The sequence below is a fragment of the Macaca fascicularis genome, chromosome 10, assembly GCF_037993035.2.
Source record: "Macaca fascicularis isolate 582-1 chromosome 10, T2T-MFA8v1.1".
Lineage (NCBI taxonomy): Eukaryota > Metazoa > Chordata > Mammalia > Primates > Cercopithecidae > Macaca > Macaca fascicularis.
The window spans coordinates 29,086,127-29,103,685 of record NC_088384.1 but is presented as its reverse complement, the minus strand read 5'-3'; the positions used below and the strand labels follow the sequence as shown (position 1 = coordinate 29,103,685).

Here is a 17,559-nt window from a genome sequence, read left to right as displayed (position 1 = left end):
TCCCAGCTACTCGGGAGGCGGAGCTTGCAGTGAGCTGAGATCCGGCCACTGCACTCCAGCCTGGGCGACAGAGCGAGACTCCGTCTCAAAAAAAAAAAAAAAAAAAGAAAATGTTTTGGAACTAGGTAGAGGTGATGGTTGCATAATATTGTGAATGTACTAAATGCCACTGAACTGTACATTTTTAAATGGTTAACTTTATGTTTTGTGACTGTTATCTCAGTAAAGAATACATCTAAAGATACCAATTCTAAATATAAGTAAATAGATTTGTGTTTATATTGGCCGCATTAAAAAAGTCCATAGTGATCTGCTTCATCTTGCCACACTGTGTGATAGGCCTGAGTTCATTCTGTATCCCATTTTTAATTTAATTCAGCATCAAATGAAGAATCATTTTTGCAGCCTTTACCAGAATCTGTGCTATGCTCAACTGTCTAGAAATTAATAAATTCTAAAAACATAAACTACTTTTCAGCAGTTTATTCTAGAGAGAGAGAGACTGATATGCCAACAAGTGATTCCACATCCCTGCGTTAAATACAAATCAGAAAATATATGTGACGTGATGGACTCTGCAGGAGGAATTGAGGAAAGACAAGCAGGAGTTCCTCATTCTTTTGTTTAATATGCAACTATTCAACATCCTTTACCTGCCAGGCGTCTTACCTGATATAGTTATGTAAATACTCCTCTTGGGCTTAATACTTGAATTTCATTGCTTTAATGGAGCATTTTAGCTACATAATTAAGTAACAGAAACGAAATGACTGCCATAACATGGGTTAGAAATAAGCATGACTACTCTACGGATGCAAATAATTCACCTGATGGGAGGAAAAGCACCTGTGTGCTAAGACACAGCTACAAGTGTTCAGCAGAGGCTAGACATCAGCCAAGACAGTGTCCAGGGGGGTTTGAGAGCATTTGGTAATCAGGCGAGTCCTTAAGTGGAGACTAGTTAAGCTTCCACTGTACAGTGACATTATTTCCCTTTTTGTTTGTTGTTTTTGTAGTACCAAACCCTGCTGCAGCTGCAATTCCTCGAACGCCCCTGAGCCCAAGTCCTATGAAAACCCCTCCTGCAGCAGCTGTGTCCCCTATGCAGGTGAGTGCCTGGAACCACAGGAGGCTCTTATGGCCTTAGAATCTGAAAGTTGAGGCCTTTTCTTCACACTCATTTACACCTATATTCGTTGGGTAAATGACTACCTCAGCAGGATGTATCTAGAATTTGTTTCCTAAAATACTGTAAATATCTTTAATTGAGATAAATTATGTAAGTGTAAATTGTGTTATTCTGATAGACTCTTATAATGATAGCTAACAACAGTTGAACACTTGCTTTGTATTCTACACTGTTCTGAATGCTTTATAATGTTAGCTCATTTAATCCTTACAACTCTTGGGTATTAGGTGCTGTTCTTATCTGTATTTTTCACATGTGGTAACTGAGGCCCAGAAAGGTTAAGTAACTTGCCGAGGTTCAGCAATTAAGTGGTAGAGCTGGGGTTTAGAGCTAGGCTGTCTGGATTCAGTGGCTTTAGTCACTACACTAAGACACAGAAGTGTCTGTGAGTAGAATATGTGGTTGCCATGTCTCAGCCTTTACTGCATAGCAAATCACTTCAGAACTTAGTGGCTTGAAAGAACAATTTTATTAGTTTTTACATTTCTCTGAGTTGACTAGGCAATTCTTTGCTGGCTTTCCTGGGCTCATTCCTGCAGTTGAATTCACAGAGAGGATGGGATAGGGCCTGGGCTCAGCAGGATTCCTGGGCCGCTTTCTCCGTGTGATTTGTCTTCTCAGGCTCCTTCACAACATGGTATCTCCAGCTCCAGGAGACTGAAAATGGAAGTTAGCAAAGCCTCTGAAGACCTAAGCTTGGAACTTGGACAGTGACTCTTCTGTCCTGCTATTTTAATCCAAGCAAGTCACAGGGCAGCTGCGATTCAGAGTGGAAGGGGTGCACAAGGCATGAATTCAGAGAAGTGTGATTAATGAGGGCTGTTTTGTAACAGGTCCAGCACAGGTCATTATTGATACATTAGAAACAAGTTTCAAAAGTTGTTCCTCTGTGCCATTGGGGAATGCAGATGAGAAGCGGGGCAGAGGGCTTTTCGGTAGCGCTCAAGAGGCCCCTCATTGTGCATTTTATTCAGCCGCTTTTGGACAGTATAGCTGAGGTGGAGTATTTCCTCATAGGTGAGAGTAGCCAAAGGAAACATGGCCTAACCCCCATTATCCTGTGATACAGTGTAGCCCCGGTTGCACCTCTTCCCTAAAATAATGGTGCTGGGGAGCATTTTCATTTCCAGTTGAGACATTTGTACTGTGTTTACTAGTGTGCTCCTTTTGCATTTATATTGTTGTGAGTTAGTGGCTTTGCATTTGCATGTATATACAAGATGTTATGTCTTTTTTTTTTTTTTTTTTCCTGAGATGGGGTCTCACTCTGTCACCCAGGTTGGAGTGTAGTGGCACGATCTTGGCTCACTGCACAACCTCTGCCTCTCAGGCCCAACCAGTACTCCCACCTCAGCCTCCCAAGTAGCTGGTACCACAGGCCTGTACCACCCATACCTGGCTGTTTTCTGTGTTTTTGGTAAAGACAGGGTTCTGCCATGTTGCCCAGGCTGGTCTTGAGCTCCTGAGCTCAGGCAATCCACCTGCCTGGTCCTCCCAAAGTGCTGGGATTACAGGCATGAGCCACCATGCCTGGCATTATGTCATAATTTAAAAAGAAGGGAAGGGAATACCATATTCCACCAATTTAATGATTTTTTTTTTTTTTTTTTTTTTTTGAGACGGAGTCTCACTCGGTTGCCCAAACTGGAGTGAAGTGGCATAATTTCGGCTCTCTGCAACCTCCACCTCCTGGGTTCAAGTGATTCTCGTGCCTCAGCCTCCAAGTAGCCGAGATTACAGGTGTGCACCACCACACCCAGCTAATTTTGTATTTTTGGTAGAACAGGGTTTTAACCATGTTGGCCAGGCTGGTCTCAAATTCCTGACCTCAAGCAATGTGCCCACCTCAGCCTTCCAAAGTGCTGGGATTACAGGCGTGAGCCACCGTGCCCAGCTGATTTAATGCTTTTTTATGTGCTCCCTATTAATCAAACTTCATCTAAAATTCTGAAGTAACAGATAAAAGCAACATAAAGATGCCAAATGTAATAAACTTCAAATAAGATGAACTTTATTTAAGTGGTGTTTGTCAGTTGATGTTTAATGTACAAGGTGTCACTTTGTAAATCTTTGTAAAGTTAGGAGGTGAAAAATATTTCTGTAAGTTGCAAAAAACTAATACTTAGGAGCTACATTCAGTAGCTTTTTAGTACATGATTAGTTAGTACGGTGCTTCTCAAACCTAATTGTATATAAAAATCATGTGGAGAATTTTTAAGCACATAAAATTCCCAGACCTCATCCTGGTAAACCAGAATCTCTGGGGACTGGGGCCCAAGATTGGAATTGTTAGTTTTTCAAAACTCCGTAGGTAGGAATTCTACTCCTAGCTATGTGGGAGTAATAGGCTGGATTATTCTGCCATCACAAACAACTATTAATAGATGGACAAAATATAGGAAGCAATTATTTTCAGACATTGTACATAACTGTGGTCCCTGAACAAAAATTTTAAAATGAGGTAAGTCCTACTGTGGCTCACAATATTTTCCTGGAGGCAATTTCCAGATGGTGGTGCAGGGAAGATGAACCTACGTGGAGCAGGGAAGAGAAAAACAATTGGATCTGAGTAGACACAAATCAACATTCGAGGAGAATGAGACTGCTTGAATTTGCAGGGCAGATACTTGGAGGAGGGAGCTGCATAGAGAAAGGAGTATAGAAATCTGCATAGGCATCCCTTTGAGTCTTTGTCTGAATACCAATCTGTACCTGCATTGGGTGAAACCGCACAAGGCTGGGCAAGAATAATTTTCCAGAAACAATTTCCAGGAACAGGGAGCTATCCGGCAAACACTTCTGGTAGTTTACCTAGGGCAGGAAATCATTTGAGTTCCCACCAGCCGCTGTGGAGACACCTCTTTGAATAGATGGCATTCAGTATAGACTCCTAAAGGACCACCCCTGAAAGTATCATAGAACTAAATAGCCTCAGAGTAAATACTATTCTAGATCTGCCCTAAAAGATCTTTAAAAATAACATGCAGAAGGACCAAGGAGGTCCCTAAGTAGCTGTAGTAGGCAGCCTCTAAAATGTTCCCCGGTGATCCCCAGTTGGTGGTAGTTGCTCCTTGTGCAGTTTGCTCTTGTTGAGTGTTGGCTGCAGCTCGTGATTTGCTTCCAGTGAATATGGCAAAGCAAAAGAAGTGATAGGATAAGGTTATCACTTCTAAAATACAGTTATAAAAAGCTTTGCTTCTGCCTTGAATGCTCCTCTTGCTATCACTTAGAGCCAGTTACTCTGGGGAAACCCAGTTCCCATGTTGTGAGCCAGCCCTGCGGAGGGGCCCACATTAGGAAGTGTAGGAACAGATCTCCTGAAGCTTGCCAGCAGCCATGTAGATGAGCTTGGAAGCAGATCTTCCTCCAGTCGATCCTCAAGATAACTGTAGCCCTGCTGACAACTTAATTGCCTCCTCGTGCTAGACTTTGAGCCAGAGACACTCTGCTAAGCTTTCTGACCCACAGAAACTATGAGATCATAAATGGATTGTTTTAAGCCACAAAAGATTTGGAATAATTTGTCATGCAGCATAGATAGCTAATACAGTAGCGTACTTATTTGCCAAAGTAATAATTTTTAAAGGAACACAGCAAAATATAGTTAGTGTAAAATACATAATCTGGCATGCAATAAAAAATTACTAGGCAATGAAGAAGCAGGAAAATGTTACCTGTAACCAGGGGAAAAATCAGTCAATAGATGCAGACTTAGAACGGATAGAAATGATAGGATTAGCATGCAGTGATGTAAATATGATCTCTGTGCTTGAGTATGTGAAGGGAAGCATGCACAGATGAAGAGAGAAGTGAAAGATATGAAAAAGAATAGAAGAAGGCCAGGTGCGGTGGCTCACGCCTGTAATCCCAGCATTCTGGGAGGCCGAGGCAGGCGGATCACCTGAGGTCAGGAGTTGAAGACCAGCCTGGCCAACATGGCGAAACCCCGTCTCTACTAAAACTACAAAAAAAATTAGCCAGGCACGGTGGTCTGTGCCTGTAATCCCAGCTACTCAGGAGACTGAGGCAGGAGAATCGCTTGAACCCAGGAGGCAGAGGATGCAGTGAGCTGAGATTGTGCCATTGTACTCCAGGCTGGGTGACAGAGCAGGACTCCGTCTCAAAAACAAACAAAAAAAAGGAATAGAGGAAAAGATCAATATATTTGAGGACATAGCAGTAGAATCTTCCATAATGAGTAGCAGAGAGGAAAAAGGACTGGGGAAAAAAATGAACAGAGCCCCTGACTTGTGGGATTAAATTAAGTGGTCCTACATACCTGAAATTGGAGCCCAAGAAAAAAAGGCAAGTCAGGGGGCAGAGTAGGAAGTGTGTCTGAAGAAAACATTTGCAGAAATAGGCCAGGCGCAGTGGCTCACGCCTGTAATTCCAGCACTTTGAGAGGCCAATGTGGGCAGATCACCCGAGCTCAGGAGTTTGAAACCAGCCTGGGCAACACGGTGAAACCCCGTCTCTACTAAAAATACAAAAAATCAGCCAGGCATGGTGGTGTGTGCCTGTAATCCTATCTACTTGGGAGGCTGAGGCAGGAGAATCACTTTAACCTGGGAGACAGAGGTTGCAGTGAGCCGAGATCACACCACTGCACTCCAGCCTGGACGACAGAGGGAGACTCCATCTTAAAAAATTAAAAAGAAATTTTTTTTTGAAGAAATAATAGCCAAAATCCATCCAAATTTGTTGGAAATTATATACTCATAGATCCAAGAAAATCAGGAAGCTAAAGCAAGATAAACATATATAAATATACAAACACCCTCATCCTCCTGTCCAGTAAGGCATTGCTGAAAAACAGTGATAAGAATTTCTTAAGGACAGGCAGGTAAGAATAATCACAGACTTCTAGTTGGAAACTGTGCAAGTCAGAAGGCAACAAAATGGTTGGGTTTTTTTTTTGTTTGTTTTTGTTTTTGAGATGGAAGTTCTGTCACCCAGGCTGGAATGCAGTGGCGTGACCTTGGCTCACTGCAACTTCTGCCTCCTGGGTCCAAGCGATTCTCCTGCCTCAGCCTCCTGAGTAAATGGGACTACAGGTGCATGCCATGGCACGCGGCTAATTTTTGTATTTTTAGTACAAACATGGGATTTCTCCATGTTGCCCAGGCTGGTCTCAAACTCTGGTCTTAAACTCCTGGACTCAGGTGAGTCACCTGCCTCGGCCTCCCAAAGTGAGCCACTGTGCCCAGCCCAAAATGGCATCTTGAAATGCCAAAAGAAAAACGCTGTCAACTTCGAATTCTATGTAGTAACAAAAAGATAAAATTAAAATTTTTTAGACAAACAAAAGCTGAGAGAATTCATTATCCACAGACAGTTGGGGGAAAGTGAATGAGGAGTATATGGGACTTTCCTGTACTGTCTTTACAACTTCCTGGGAGTCCATAATTATTTCAGAATAAAAGTTTAAAATAAAAAGTCTTCCCACATAGAAAATTTCAGGCCCAGGTGGTTTTACTAGTGAATTGAATCAATCCTTTGTGGAAGAAATAATTCCAGTTGTATATAGTCTCTCAGAAAACAGAAGAGTAAAAGGACTTTCCAATTCATTTTAGGAAGCTAGCATTACCTGATAGCAAAACTAGACAAAGACATTGCAAAAAAAGAAAACTGTCAGCCAATATTCCTCGTGATTATAGATGGTTATAGAGGCAATATAAAAGCACACATTAACAAAACTGAATCCAGGAATATATAAAAATGATAATCCATCATTACCAAGTGTGATGTATCCCAGGGGTACAAGGTTAAAATTTGCATCAACAGAAAAAAAAAATTTTAAAAATCATTAATCTCAACATCTTTAGAAAACTGTTTGACAAAATTTTACATCTGTTCATAGTAAAACTCTTTAGCAAACTAGAAGTAGAAGGAGACCTGTGGGAACTCCACAGCTAACATCATACTTAATCTGGAGACTGAATGCTTTCCCACCAGGACCAGGAGCAAGGTAAGGATACCCATTCTCACCACTTTTGTTCAGCATTTTGCTGGAGCTCTTGCCCTGTGCAATTGCATAAGACAAAAAAAAAAAAAAAAAAAAAAAGAAAAAAAAGAAAGCATACAAGTTTGGAAAGGGTAAAGTAAAACTGTCATTGTTTGCAGATAATATGATCATTTATGCAGAAAATCTAAGGAGTCCACACAGAAGCTTTTTGAGTTAAGCAGTGTCAAGGTTTACACGAAGTCCTATACAAAAGTTATTTGTTTTTCTCTATATTAGCATGAATAATTGGAAATTGAAATACTTAGCAATAAATATAATGAAATGTATGCACAACCCGTGCAATGAAAACAATAAAATATTGCTGAGAGAAATTGAATAAATGGAAAGCGATGTCATTTATAGATTGGAAGACTCAGTATTGTTAATATCTTGTAGTAGTCCTTTAAATTGGTCTGTGGATTCAACACAATACCAATTAAAAGAGCAGTGCTCTTTGGGTAGAAATTGACATGGTAGTATTAAATTCATATGGAAATGTAAGATCCCTGAATATTCAAAACGTTGGGGTCGGGGGTACAGGTGGAGGTCAGATTTGGAGGACTTGTACTACCTGATTTCAGCATTAGATCAGTAGAACAGAGAGTTCAGAAGTAGGCCAGTTGATTTTCTACAAAGATACTAAAGTAATTCAATCGGTAAGGAATAGTCTTTTGAAGAAAACATTCTGAAATGACTAGGTAACTGTATAGAAAAGAAATAACCTCAGCCCGTACCTCATGAAATACACAAAAATTGAAATGGACTATCGACTTAAATGTGAAAGCTAAAACTACAATTTTTACGTGAGAACGTGAGAGAAAATCTTCATAACCTTTAAGACTGCAAAGATTTACTAAGATGTAAAAAAGCATGAACTATAAAAGCAAGTTGATAAATTGGGCATCAAAACTTAAAACTTCTCTGAAAGACATTAAGAAAATTAAAAAGCAAGCTACAGACTGGGGAGAATATATTCATAATACATTTACCTAACAAAAGATTTACATTCAGTAAGAAGACAAACAACCCAATAAATAATGGGCATAAGATTTGAAAAGGTCCTTCCAGGAGAAGAATACAAATGGCCAATGGCACATGAAAAGATGATCAACATCGTTAGTCATCAGGAAAATGGAAATTAAATCCACAATGAGATCCTATTCTATATTATTCCTAATGGCCAAAATCTGAAAGGTTGATGAGCTGAAGTGTGGCCGGGATGTGGAGAAGCTGGACCTCGTCCACATTTCTGGTGGGAATATGAAATGAATAGTTAGAAGTTAGCCAGATAAAAAGGACTGGGGGAAAGCTGTGGGAATGAAGCACAAGAAAAACATAGACAAGCAACATGGTCTGCATGGTAGTAAATAAGTAGGTTCGTGGTATTTGAGCATCATGTAGAGGTAGCCAAGAGAGCTGAGGGGTTTTAAGTGTTTGTGGTGAATTCTTTTTTTTTTTTTCAGATGGAGTCTCGCACTGTCGCCCGTGCTGGAGTGCAGTGGCGTGATCTCGGCTTACTGCAACCTCTGCCTCCTGGCTTCAAGCGATTCTCCTGCCTCAGCCTCCCGAGTAGCTGGGATTACAGGCACCTGCCACCACACCCAGCTAATTTTTTGAATTTTTTAGTTGAGACGGGGTTTCACTATGTTGGCTAGGCTGATCTTAAACTCCTGACCTCGTCAACCACCCACCTCGGCCTCCCAAAGGGCTGGGATTGCAGGCGTGAGCCACCGGCCCTGGCCGTGGTGGATTCTTCTGGCTGCTTGCATATGCAGAAGTCTGGAGATGAGGAAGCCAGTGACAAGCTGTTGCTGTAGTGCTGCACTGAGATGACAGACTGTACTGGGCAGTTGTTGTAGTAGCATTAGCAAGCGGGTGGCAGAATTGAGATCTATTTGAACGAGGACTTGAAAGACCAGTACAATTACAAAAGGAGCACATCTGCATTTCATTTTGCAACATGTTTTTATATTTACTGAATTGGTTTGTGATACTTTAAAGATTCTCTTCCAACAAAATAATGAAACCACATTCAGAATACCAGTGGTTGCCAGGAGTCAGTGATATGGGGTTGGGGACAGGGAGAGGGGTGTGACTGTAAAAGGGCCCCAGGAAGGATCCTTATGGTGATGGAAATGTTCTTTATCTTGACTGTATCAATAATATATAAATGACTATATAAGATATGACTACATCAATATTTTGGCTACTGTCAAAATCTTGCTGGTGGTATTTTACTATAGGTTTATAAGATATTACCATTGGGGGAAACTGAGTAAAGAGTACATAGGATCTCTCTATATTCTTAACAACTGCATATGAGTCTATAATTATCCCATAATAAAAGTCTAATTTTTAAAAAAAGTATATTGATCACAGTCCATGCCTGTAAGGTGTGTTACAACCTTACTATAGCAGTATGGAAATAATTAATACAGATTTATAACTAAATACCTACTCTCTGCAGCGTTTACTTTGTGAGTCCCAATACTCGATTTAACTTCGATATTGTTTATCTTATGATTTCAGAGACATTCCATAAGTGGACCAATCTCAACATCCAAACCCCTGACAGCCCTGTCAGATAAGAGACCAAACTATGGGGAAATCCCTGTTCAAGGTACATGTAATATGCCATAACATTTCACCTTTTTTGTCAGTTTTTGAGTTGTTCTGGCTTCTTTGGCAAACTAAATTATTTTCTTTGCTCTTGATATTATTTCAATCAATCTGGTATACCTTTGTATCAGAAGTTCACTAATAAATATATCTAAATTCCAAGTGGAGAAAGTAGTTGTTAATGAATGCATCTTTCCTGACAGCTGTCATAATGGGTCATAGAGAGTGTACACCATTGCTAGGCACTGTTTTCACAGTTCCTCATGGCATATGTATTATTGTCATCCTTGTTTTACAGATATCAAAAATGAGGCTTAAAGAAGTTAACTAAGTCAATTCAGGTTAACACAGTTAGTTACTAAGCAGTAGCCCAGGGCAGCCTGACTTCAGAGCCCATTCCTTAGATCTCTGGGCTGTGTTTTGTTACCCTGAGGGAGCTGAGACTCTAGAAGATGAGGCTCAGCAACTCTTTGGAGCCCTTGGGAGGAACTTGCTGTTTTCACGCAGCCATTTTTTTTTTTTTTTTTTTTTTTTAGTTGGAGTATCACTCTGACTCCCAGGCTGGAGTGCAGTGGTGCAATCTCGGCTCACTGCAACCTCTGCCTCCCGGGTTCAAGCGATTCTCCCACCTCAGCCTCCCGAGTAGCTGGGATTACAGGCGCACACCACCATGCCCAGATAATTTTTATATTTTTAGTAGAGACAGGGTTTCACTATGTTGGCCCACTGGTGATCTGCCCACCTCAGTCTCCCGAAGTGATGGAATTATAGATGCAAGCTACCGCACCTGGCCTTCCATGTAGCTTTTTATGGCAGAGCTGGCACCAGAACCCAAGTATCCCACCTTACAAGGTTGAGGCTCCTTCTCTTATCCCGCACTGCCTCTTCATGTGCGATACTGAAGTGCATTGGAAAGATGAACTGCAGCATTGGGGTGTGGTGCTGGGAAAAGCAGTGCTTCATTTGGGGTGGGTGTGGGAATGTTCCCAAGTGTCCCCTCAGGGCCTGAGGGCTCCTCTTCGCTGATGCAGGCCAGTTACTTCCATGCGTCAGGAATTCTTGGTTGTGCAAGTTAGGCTCTGTATGTTAGACTAGAAGGTTTCAACAGGTTTTGGGTCAGAAGTAAGCAGACTTGTGAAAAGTATTCAATTAGAGAACCCAAAGGACTGGCTCCATGGGCTTCATGTCATACCAGTGCCTGAAGAGTTCAATTTGGTTGTGGAACTGGCCCTACACCTGTCATCTTCAGTGTTCTGATAAGCTGGTTGTGTACACATTTAGGGGCAATGGAGCACAAGATGCTACCTTCCTGGCATGAAGACTTGCCTTCTGCCCTGCTTCTTGGCTGTGGTTCATTTGTCAGTCATGAACTAAGCTCTTTTCTCCCGTCAGAAGATTTTGCTAAGGGAACAAATAGTGGAAGGTTTAAAGTTTTCTTAACCCAAATACTCTGCATCTCTCCTTCCTCTCTTTACATCCCACCTCCCAGTTGAACCCACAAAGGATTTTCATGTGTGCATTGCAGAGATCTTGGCCTCACCATGGCCTGGTTGTTAACCTCAACCTTTTTGGTGCTGTCTCCTCACCCGTAAATTGATAGTGAATACCTAGCTCATTAAGTTCCTGGGCTCTTAACACCCGCAGCTGCTGAGATTGTCAAGGACTGCTGTGTCCCCAACCCAGCCAGCTTAGTCGTAATCTGATATGACCTGTCAATGGCATTTGGCACTGCTGAGCACTCTGTCTTCTAGGACATTCTTTTTGGTTTCCCTAATACCACACTCCTGTGCCTTCTCTCTGTCAGGCTACTGCTTCTCCCTCTCCTGTGTGGCTTTTCTCCTTTTTTTTTTCTTTGTTTCTTTTTTTTGTTTTTTTGAGACAGTCTCACTCTGTCACCCAGGCTGTAGTGTAGTGCAGTGGCACAATATCAGCTTACTGCAACCTCCACCTCCTGGGTTTAAGTGATTCTCCTGCCTCAGCCTCCCGAATAGCTGGGATTATAGGCGCGGAGCACCCCACCCAGCTAATTTTTGTATTTTTAGTAGAGACAGGGTTTTGCCATGTTGGCCAGGCTGGTCTCGAACTCGTTACCTCAGGGTGATCTGCCAGCCTCAGCCTCCCAAAGTGTTGGGATTACAGGCGTGAGCCACCGCACCCAGCCTGGCTTTTCTGTTCTTCCTGACCCGTACATGGAGGTGTGGCCCAGAGCTCAGTACAGGGCCTCTGTTCTTTGTCCTCACTTTCTTTGTTATTGTATCCTGTCTCATGACTTTAAATACTATTTTTGTGCTGAGGACTTGCCAGATTTGCATCTCTCGCCTGTTCTCTGGACTCTAGAGTCATGTATCCAGTTGCCTACTTGACATCTCCCATTTTGATATTGAATATTCTCAGTGTCTCCAGGACAAGATTTCCCCCATTTTCCAAACTTGTTCTACATGTAATCTGCCTTCCCCGTCTCCATTCATGGCAGTTTCATCCTCAGAAACCTTGGAGTCATCCTTAACTTCCTTCTTCATCTTAGACTTGTTCAGTTGTTTAGGAAATCCCACTGGCTCTACTTTCAAAATATGTCCAGAATAAGAGCATTGCTCTTTTCTCTACTGTCACCTCCCTGGTATAAGCTACCATCATCTCTCAGCTGGGTCCTGGCAAAAGATTGCTAATCACGCTCACTGTCTGTTCTTGACACTGTAGCTTGAAAAACAGGAATCAAAACCTACTACGCTAGTCAAACTCTCTACCGCTCCCCATTTCTTTTAGAGGAGGAGCCAGAGTTCTCTCAGGGGCCTCCAGACCCTCACAGCCTGGCCTCAGTGTCCTCTGTAGCCTCTTCACTTTCTTGCTCACTCTACCTCACCACATGGGCTTCCCCACTGTCCCTGAGCAGTTGGGCATACTCCTGACTTGGACACCTTGTACTGGCACTTCCTCTACTGGAACCTTCTGCTGGATCGAACCTCCTCAGCAAGGCCCTAAGTACCTTATTTAAAGATAGAAACCACTCATTCTCCCACACACCCCTTTCTCTGCTTGCTCTCCTTATCACTGGCCCCCTTCTAACATCCCATATGATTTGTCTATAATTTTTATTTATTTCTCTCATTTCCCTAAATTGTAAGGCCCATAAGGCAAGATTGGTGTCTGTTGTGTTCACTGAGGCATCCTCAGCACCTGTAGAAGTACTGGACTCTTGATAAAAAATTGTGAGATGAGTGAAAGAAAGAAGAGTTAAAGTTTGTAAAGTGCTTAGCAAAAATTCTTTCCCATGGTAAATCTTTGCTGTTTGTTTTTATTACTATATGTGTGAACTTTTTCTGAGTAGCTCAAGTGGCTGAGAATGATAGCTCTCACTGGCCCACAGTCAAATATTTTAGACGCCTGAGTTGCCTGCAGGATTTTGCTTAGCTGCCAGCAAATAACTAAAGCACCTATACAAGTTGTGTCCTTGGCATCTTTAAAAAGCTCTGTGTGTTGAAGGCAGAGATGAAAACCAGGAATTCAGGAACATTTTCACTCTGCTGCTTGGTAGGTATGCCCTAGTTCTGTCAATAGTCAGCCTTTTGACTTTCTTCAGTCTGCGTTAAGTGTGGTCAGAGCCAGTGCAAGCATGCAGCAGCCTCTGAGAGTAAGTGTAACCCTGTGCCAGTGCCCTAAAGCTGTGAGTCCAGCCTGGACACAGTGGTGTGGCTGCAAGCCTGAGAAAGCCCAGGAGGAGAGACCCCTATCTGAGGGCACTGAGGTGATCCTGGGGCATCAGAGCACACTGATGCTCCATGTTCCAGGTGGCCTCTGAGGAGAGTGGAGTGTTGCACTGGGAAATGACTCAGGGTCTTCCCATATCTCCTGAGCTCAGCTGAAGCCAACCCTCAAGGCCTTCTCCACTTTCCACTGCTGCTTTCCAGGCTTATCCTGATGGGGTCAGAGCAGGGCGAGATTTACCAGGGGAAACCAGCACCAGTTGTGTGTCTCAAGCTTACCTGAGTCACTTGTTAAAATATAGGAATCTTGGGCCTCCCCTCAGATCTAGTGATGTAGACTCAGTAGCTTGGATATGCCATTTTCACAAGCACCCCAAGTGACTCAGGTATAAGTGACTTTGGAATATTATTGGGCAAAGATGGCGGTTTAATTATTTCTGTTACCTTGGCTTTTGTGGGTGGAGAATGGGTGTGGAAGGTCAATAACCTTAACCTGTAGGCCAAGGTTATTGAAGACACAGATTAAATGCGTTAAGATTCTATTCCTGGCTCTCATTTTGTCATCTGGTGATGCATCAAACGGTAGTGCCAGCGGCATGGGGTACATGCCGTCAGTGTACGTAAAAGCTGGTCTCATTCTCCACTTCAGTCTGTTGTCATGCCTTAGTGGAGCCTGGTTGAGACATTGCAAATACAGGAGAAAGGAAACACACTTAGGTGAATCTATATCATAGTAGTTGATACTGTGATCTTTTATCATAAATAGTCATTCAAGAAAGGAACCACTCAGAAAACTAAGAACAACCAAGTGATTCGTGGTTTTCCAAATTGTGATGAGAGTAGGATTTCTGAGCTCTGTCTTGAACTGCTTTTCTTCCTTGGTTGTCTTATTTACTTTGGGATGAATTTTAAAATACAGTATGTAGTTTTCATTTTAAAAATTTCGGTGTCCTCATTACTGAAGTTTAAAAACATGCTGCCTCTTGGAAAATGGCGTGAACCTGGGAGGCAGAGCTTGCAGTGAGCCGAGATTGCGCCACTGCACTCCAGCCTGGGGAGCAGAGCGAGACTGTCTCAAAAAAAAAAGATGCTGCCTCTTGCTCTACAATAGTTTTTTAATCTATTATCCTTTAGCATCATGCACTTGCAGGAAAATGTTTCATACCAGAGAAATCTTACTATAAATGCACTTAATCAAATGCTCTTTTGTTGGTGTTACCAGCAGTTGAATTAAATGGCTAGGGTCATGACTGGTGCCACCTTAGTGAATCTTTGTAGATAGTATATGAATATTAGCATTTGTGCCCTAAGCTGAAAAGCACAGATTCTGCTACCTGCTACATGGATACAGGTAGTTGAAAAGTGCACAGTGACCAGATGAGCTCCAGAATGTTAAGCATAAACCTCAGCTGGCTGGTGTAAATGGTTGAGAAGCCTGGGATTGCCCAGTGTCAGTGTGACACTATCACTATGTCTCTCAGCTCAGGCATATAGATATCTTAAGAAGTTGGTTAGTCCAAGTGTAGTTGTGTTCTTTAAGGAAATTCATACCATTATTACCTGTCTAAATTGTGTTACTTGAGGTTAAAGATTTTTGTAAACTGAGTATTTTGAAAAAAAAAAATGATTTATGTTAAGGATACATGCCATAAATTTATATAAAATTAGGAGGTTTTACTGGAAAGCCAAACCTTCTGCTCAAAAAGTTTCACAGAATTGTCTTTTTTTACTCTAAATCAGATTTTGCCTCAGCTTTAGATCTAGCCTTAGGCCATGAAAGTCCCAGGATAAAATGAGATAGAAATCCTACCCCGCTGCACTTTACAGTCTAATTGCATATTTAGTTTTCTCCTTCTTCTTCCTCTTCCCTGTGGTTCTTGGTAAAAATCAGAATATCTCAGCTCCTGTTTTCTCCCCAACATATTATGATGAAAATTTTCAAACATAAAGAAATGTTGCAAAAAGTTGTGCTGTGAATTATCCACATACAGCCTAGATTCTGTGACATTCTTTTATATTTGCTTTATCACAAAGTAAGTTATAATCACTACCCTTCAGCATGTATATCAGTATTTAAGGTGTTCTGTCTCTCTGTATGTTTAAATTCTTCCTTTTGAAATAAGTTTAGACTTAACAAAAATATTAGAGTTCTTCTAGCTTCCCTTATAGGAACATCCTACATAACTGTAGAACAATTATCAAAAGTAAGAAATTAATATCAGTAAAATATTATTAACTAACCTACAGAATTTATTTGGATTTTACCAGTTTTTCCACTAATGTCCTTTTTAAATTCTTGGATCAAATTGAGGCTCCTACTTTCCATTTAGTTGTCTTATCTCATTAGTCCCCACCAGTCTGCAACTGCTTCTCACTCTTTCCCTGTCTCGCATGACCTCAATACTTTTGAAGAATACTTGTCAGTTATTTTGCAGAATGTCTTTCAGTACGGGCTTGTCTGATATTGTCTTCTGATTTAAGTTGCGTTTATGGGTTTTGTTTTGTTTTGTTTTGTTTTGTTTCGTTTTTTTGTTTGTTTTGTTTTTTGAGTTTTTTGAGATAAGGCCTCACTCTGCAACCTCTGCCTCCCGGGTTCAATTCTCTTGCTTTAGCCTCCCGAGTAGCTGGGATTACAGGCGCATACCACCACACCCAGCTAATTTTTTTGTCTTTTTTGGTAGAGATGGAGTTTCACCATGTTGTCCAGGCTGGCCTTGAACTCCTGACCTCAAGTGATCCGCCCACCTCGGCCTCCTACAGTGTTAGTATTACAGTTGTGAGCCACCATGCCCAGCCTGAGTTTATGTTTTAATGGAAGGGATACTGCGGAGGTGATGTGTCCTCTTCAAGTTGTTTTATCAGGAGTACATGAGATTGACGTGTCCTGTTACTTCTGATGTTAAATTAACCTTGTTCACTTGGTTTGGTGATTGTCTGCTAGGAATTAGTAAATATCTTTGTGTTAGTCCATTCTTGGATTGCTGTAAAGAAATACATTAGGCTGGGTAACTTATAAAGAAAAGAGGTTTAATTGGCTCACAGTTATGTAGGCTCTATAGGCGGCATGGTGCCAGCATCCGCTCAGCTTCTGGTGAGGCCTCAGGAAGTTTACAGTCATGGTGGAAGACAAATCAATAGCAGGCATGTCACATGGAGAAAGGGGGAGCATGAGAGAGAGGAAAGAGGTGCCACACACTTTTAAATAACCAGATCTCACAAGGACAGCACCAAGCCATTCATGAGGGATCTGCTCCTATGACCCGTAGCTCCCACCAGGCCCACCTCCAACACTGGGAATTACATTTGAGCATGAGATTTGGAGGGGACAGACACCTAGACTGTATCAGTTTTGTTCCTTCTTAAGCTTTCTCTCACTGATTTCAGCACTTATTTATGCATTTTGCCCACAACAGTTATTACTGTGGTGTTTCAGTGGTGGCTTTCTATTTCTTCATTCCATCTGTAAGGAATTATTTATATGTATTCTATTGACATCACTCATTTATATTGGCATAGACTCATGGATATTTATTCTTTGGATTATAATCTACTACCATTTTTATTTGTTTTGTTGTCAGATTATTCCATCAGTGGCTGTTGAGAGATTTTTCACATTGATTCCTTGTTCTTTCAATGCACCTTCCCTCTACCCCTGAAGTACTTTCTGGCACCACAAGATGCTCCAGCCCCATCTTGTTTTGTTTTTTTTCCTGCACTAGCCCTGGAGTCAACCATTTCTCTAAGGAGTTCTGGTTACTTTTTTTCTTTTCTTTTTTTTTTTTTTTTTTTTTTTTTTTTTTTTTTTTGAGACAGAGTCTCACCCTGTCACTGGAGTGCAATGGCATGATCTCGGCTCACTGCAGCCTCCAACCCCTGGGTTCAAGTGATTCTCCTGTCTCAGCCTCTCAAGTACCTGGGATTATAGGTGCGCTCCACCATGCCCAGCTAATTTTTTTGTATCTTTAGTAGAGACGGGTTTCACCATGTTGGCCAGGCTGGTCTCGAACTCCTGACCTCATGATTCACCCACCTCGGCCTCCCATAGT

The 17,559-nt window shown here is 41.8% G+C and overlaps 1 protein-coding gene across 16 annotated transcripts in view; it reads left to right on the top strand.

Moving 5' to 3' along the window:
- The window catches only part of SPECC1L (sperm antigen with calponin homology and coiled-coil domains 1 like), a 147,439-nt gene that overhangs the window by 68,813 nt on the left and 61,067 nt on the right, over positions 1-17,559 (top strand). For 11 of the 16 annotated variants that reach the window (XM_065522425.2, XM_005567794.5, XM_074004274.1 and 8 more), the window contains 2 exons: positions 1,017-1,108; positions 9,723-9,813. In XM_065522425.2, coding sequence (XP_065378497.1) covers positions 1,017-1,108; positions 9,723-9,813 — 183 coding nt within the window. Of the gene's footprint in view, positions 1-1,016; positions 1,109-7,049; positions 7,158-8,656; positions 9,814-17,559 lie in introns of those variants that run through there. The other 5 variants (XR_012418956.1, XR_012418958.1, XR_012418955.1 and 2 more) reach the window with 2 other exon arrangements.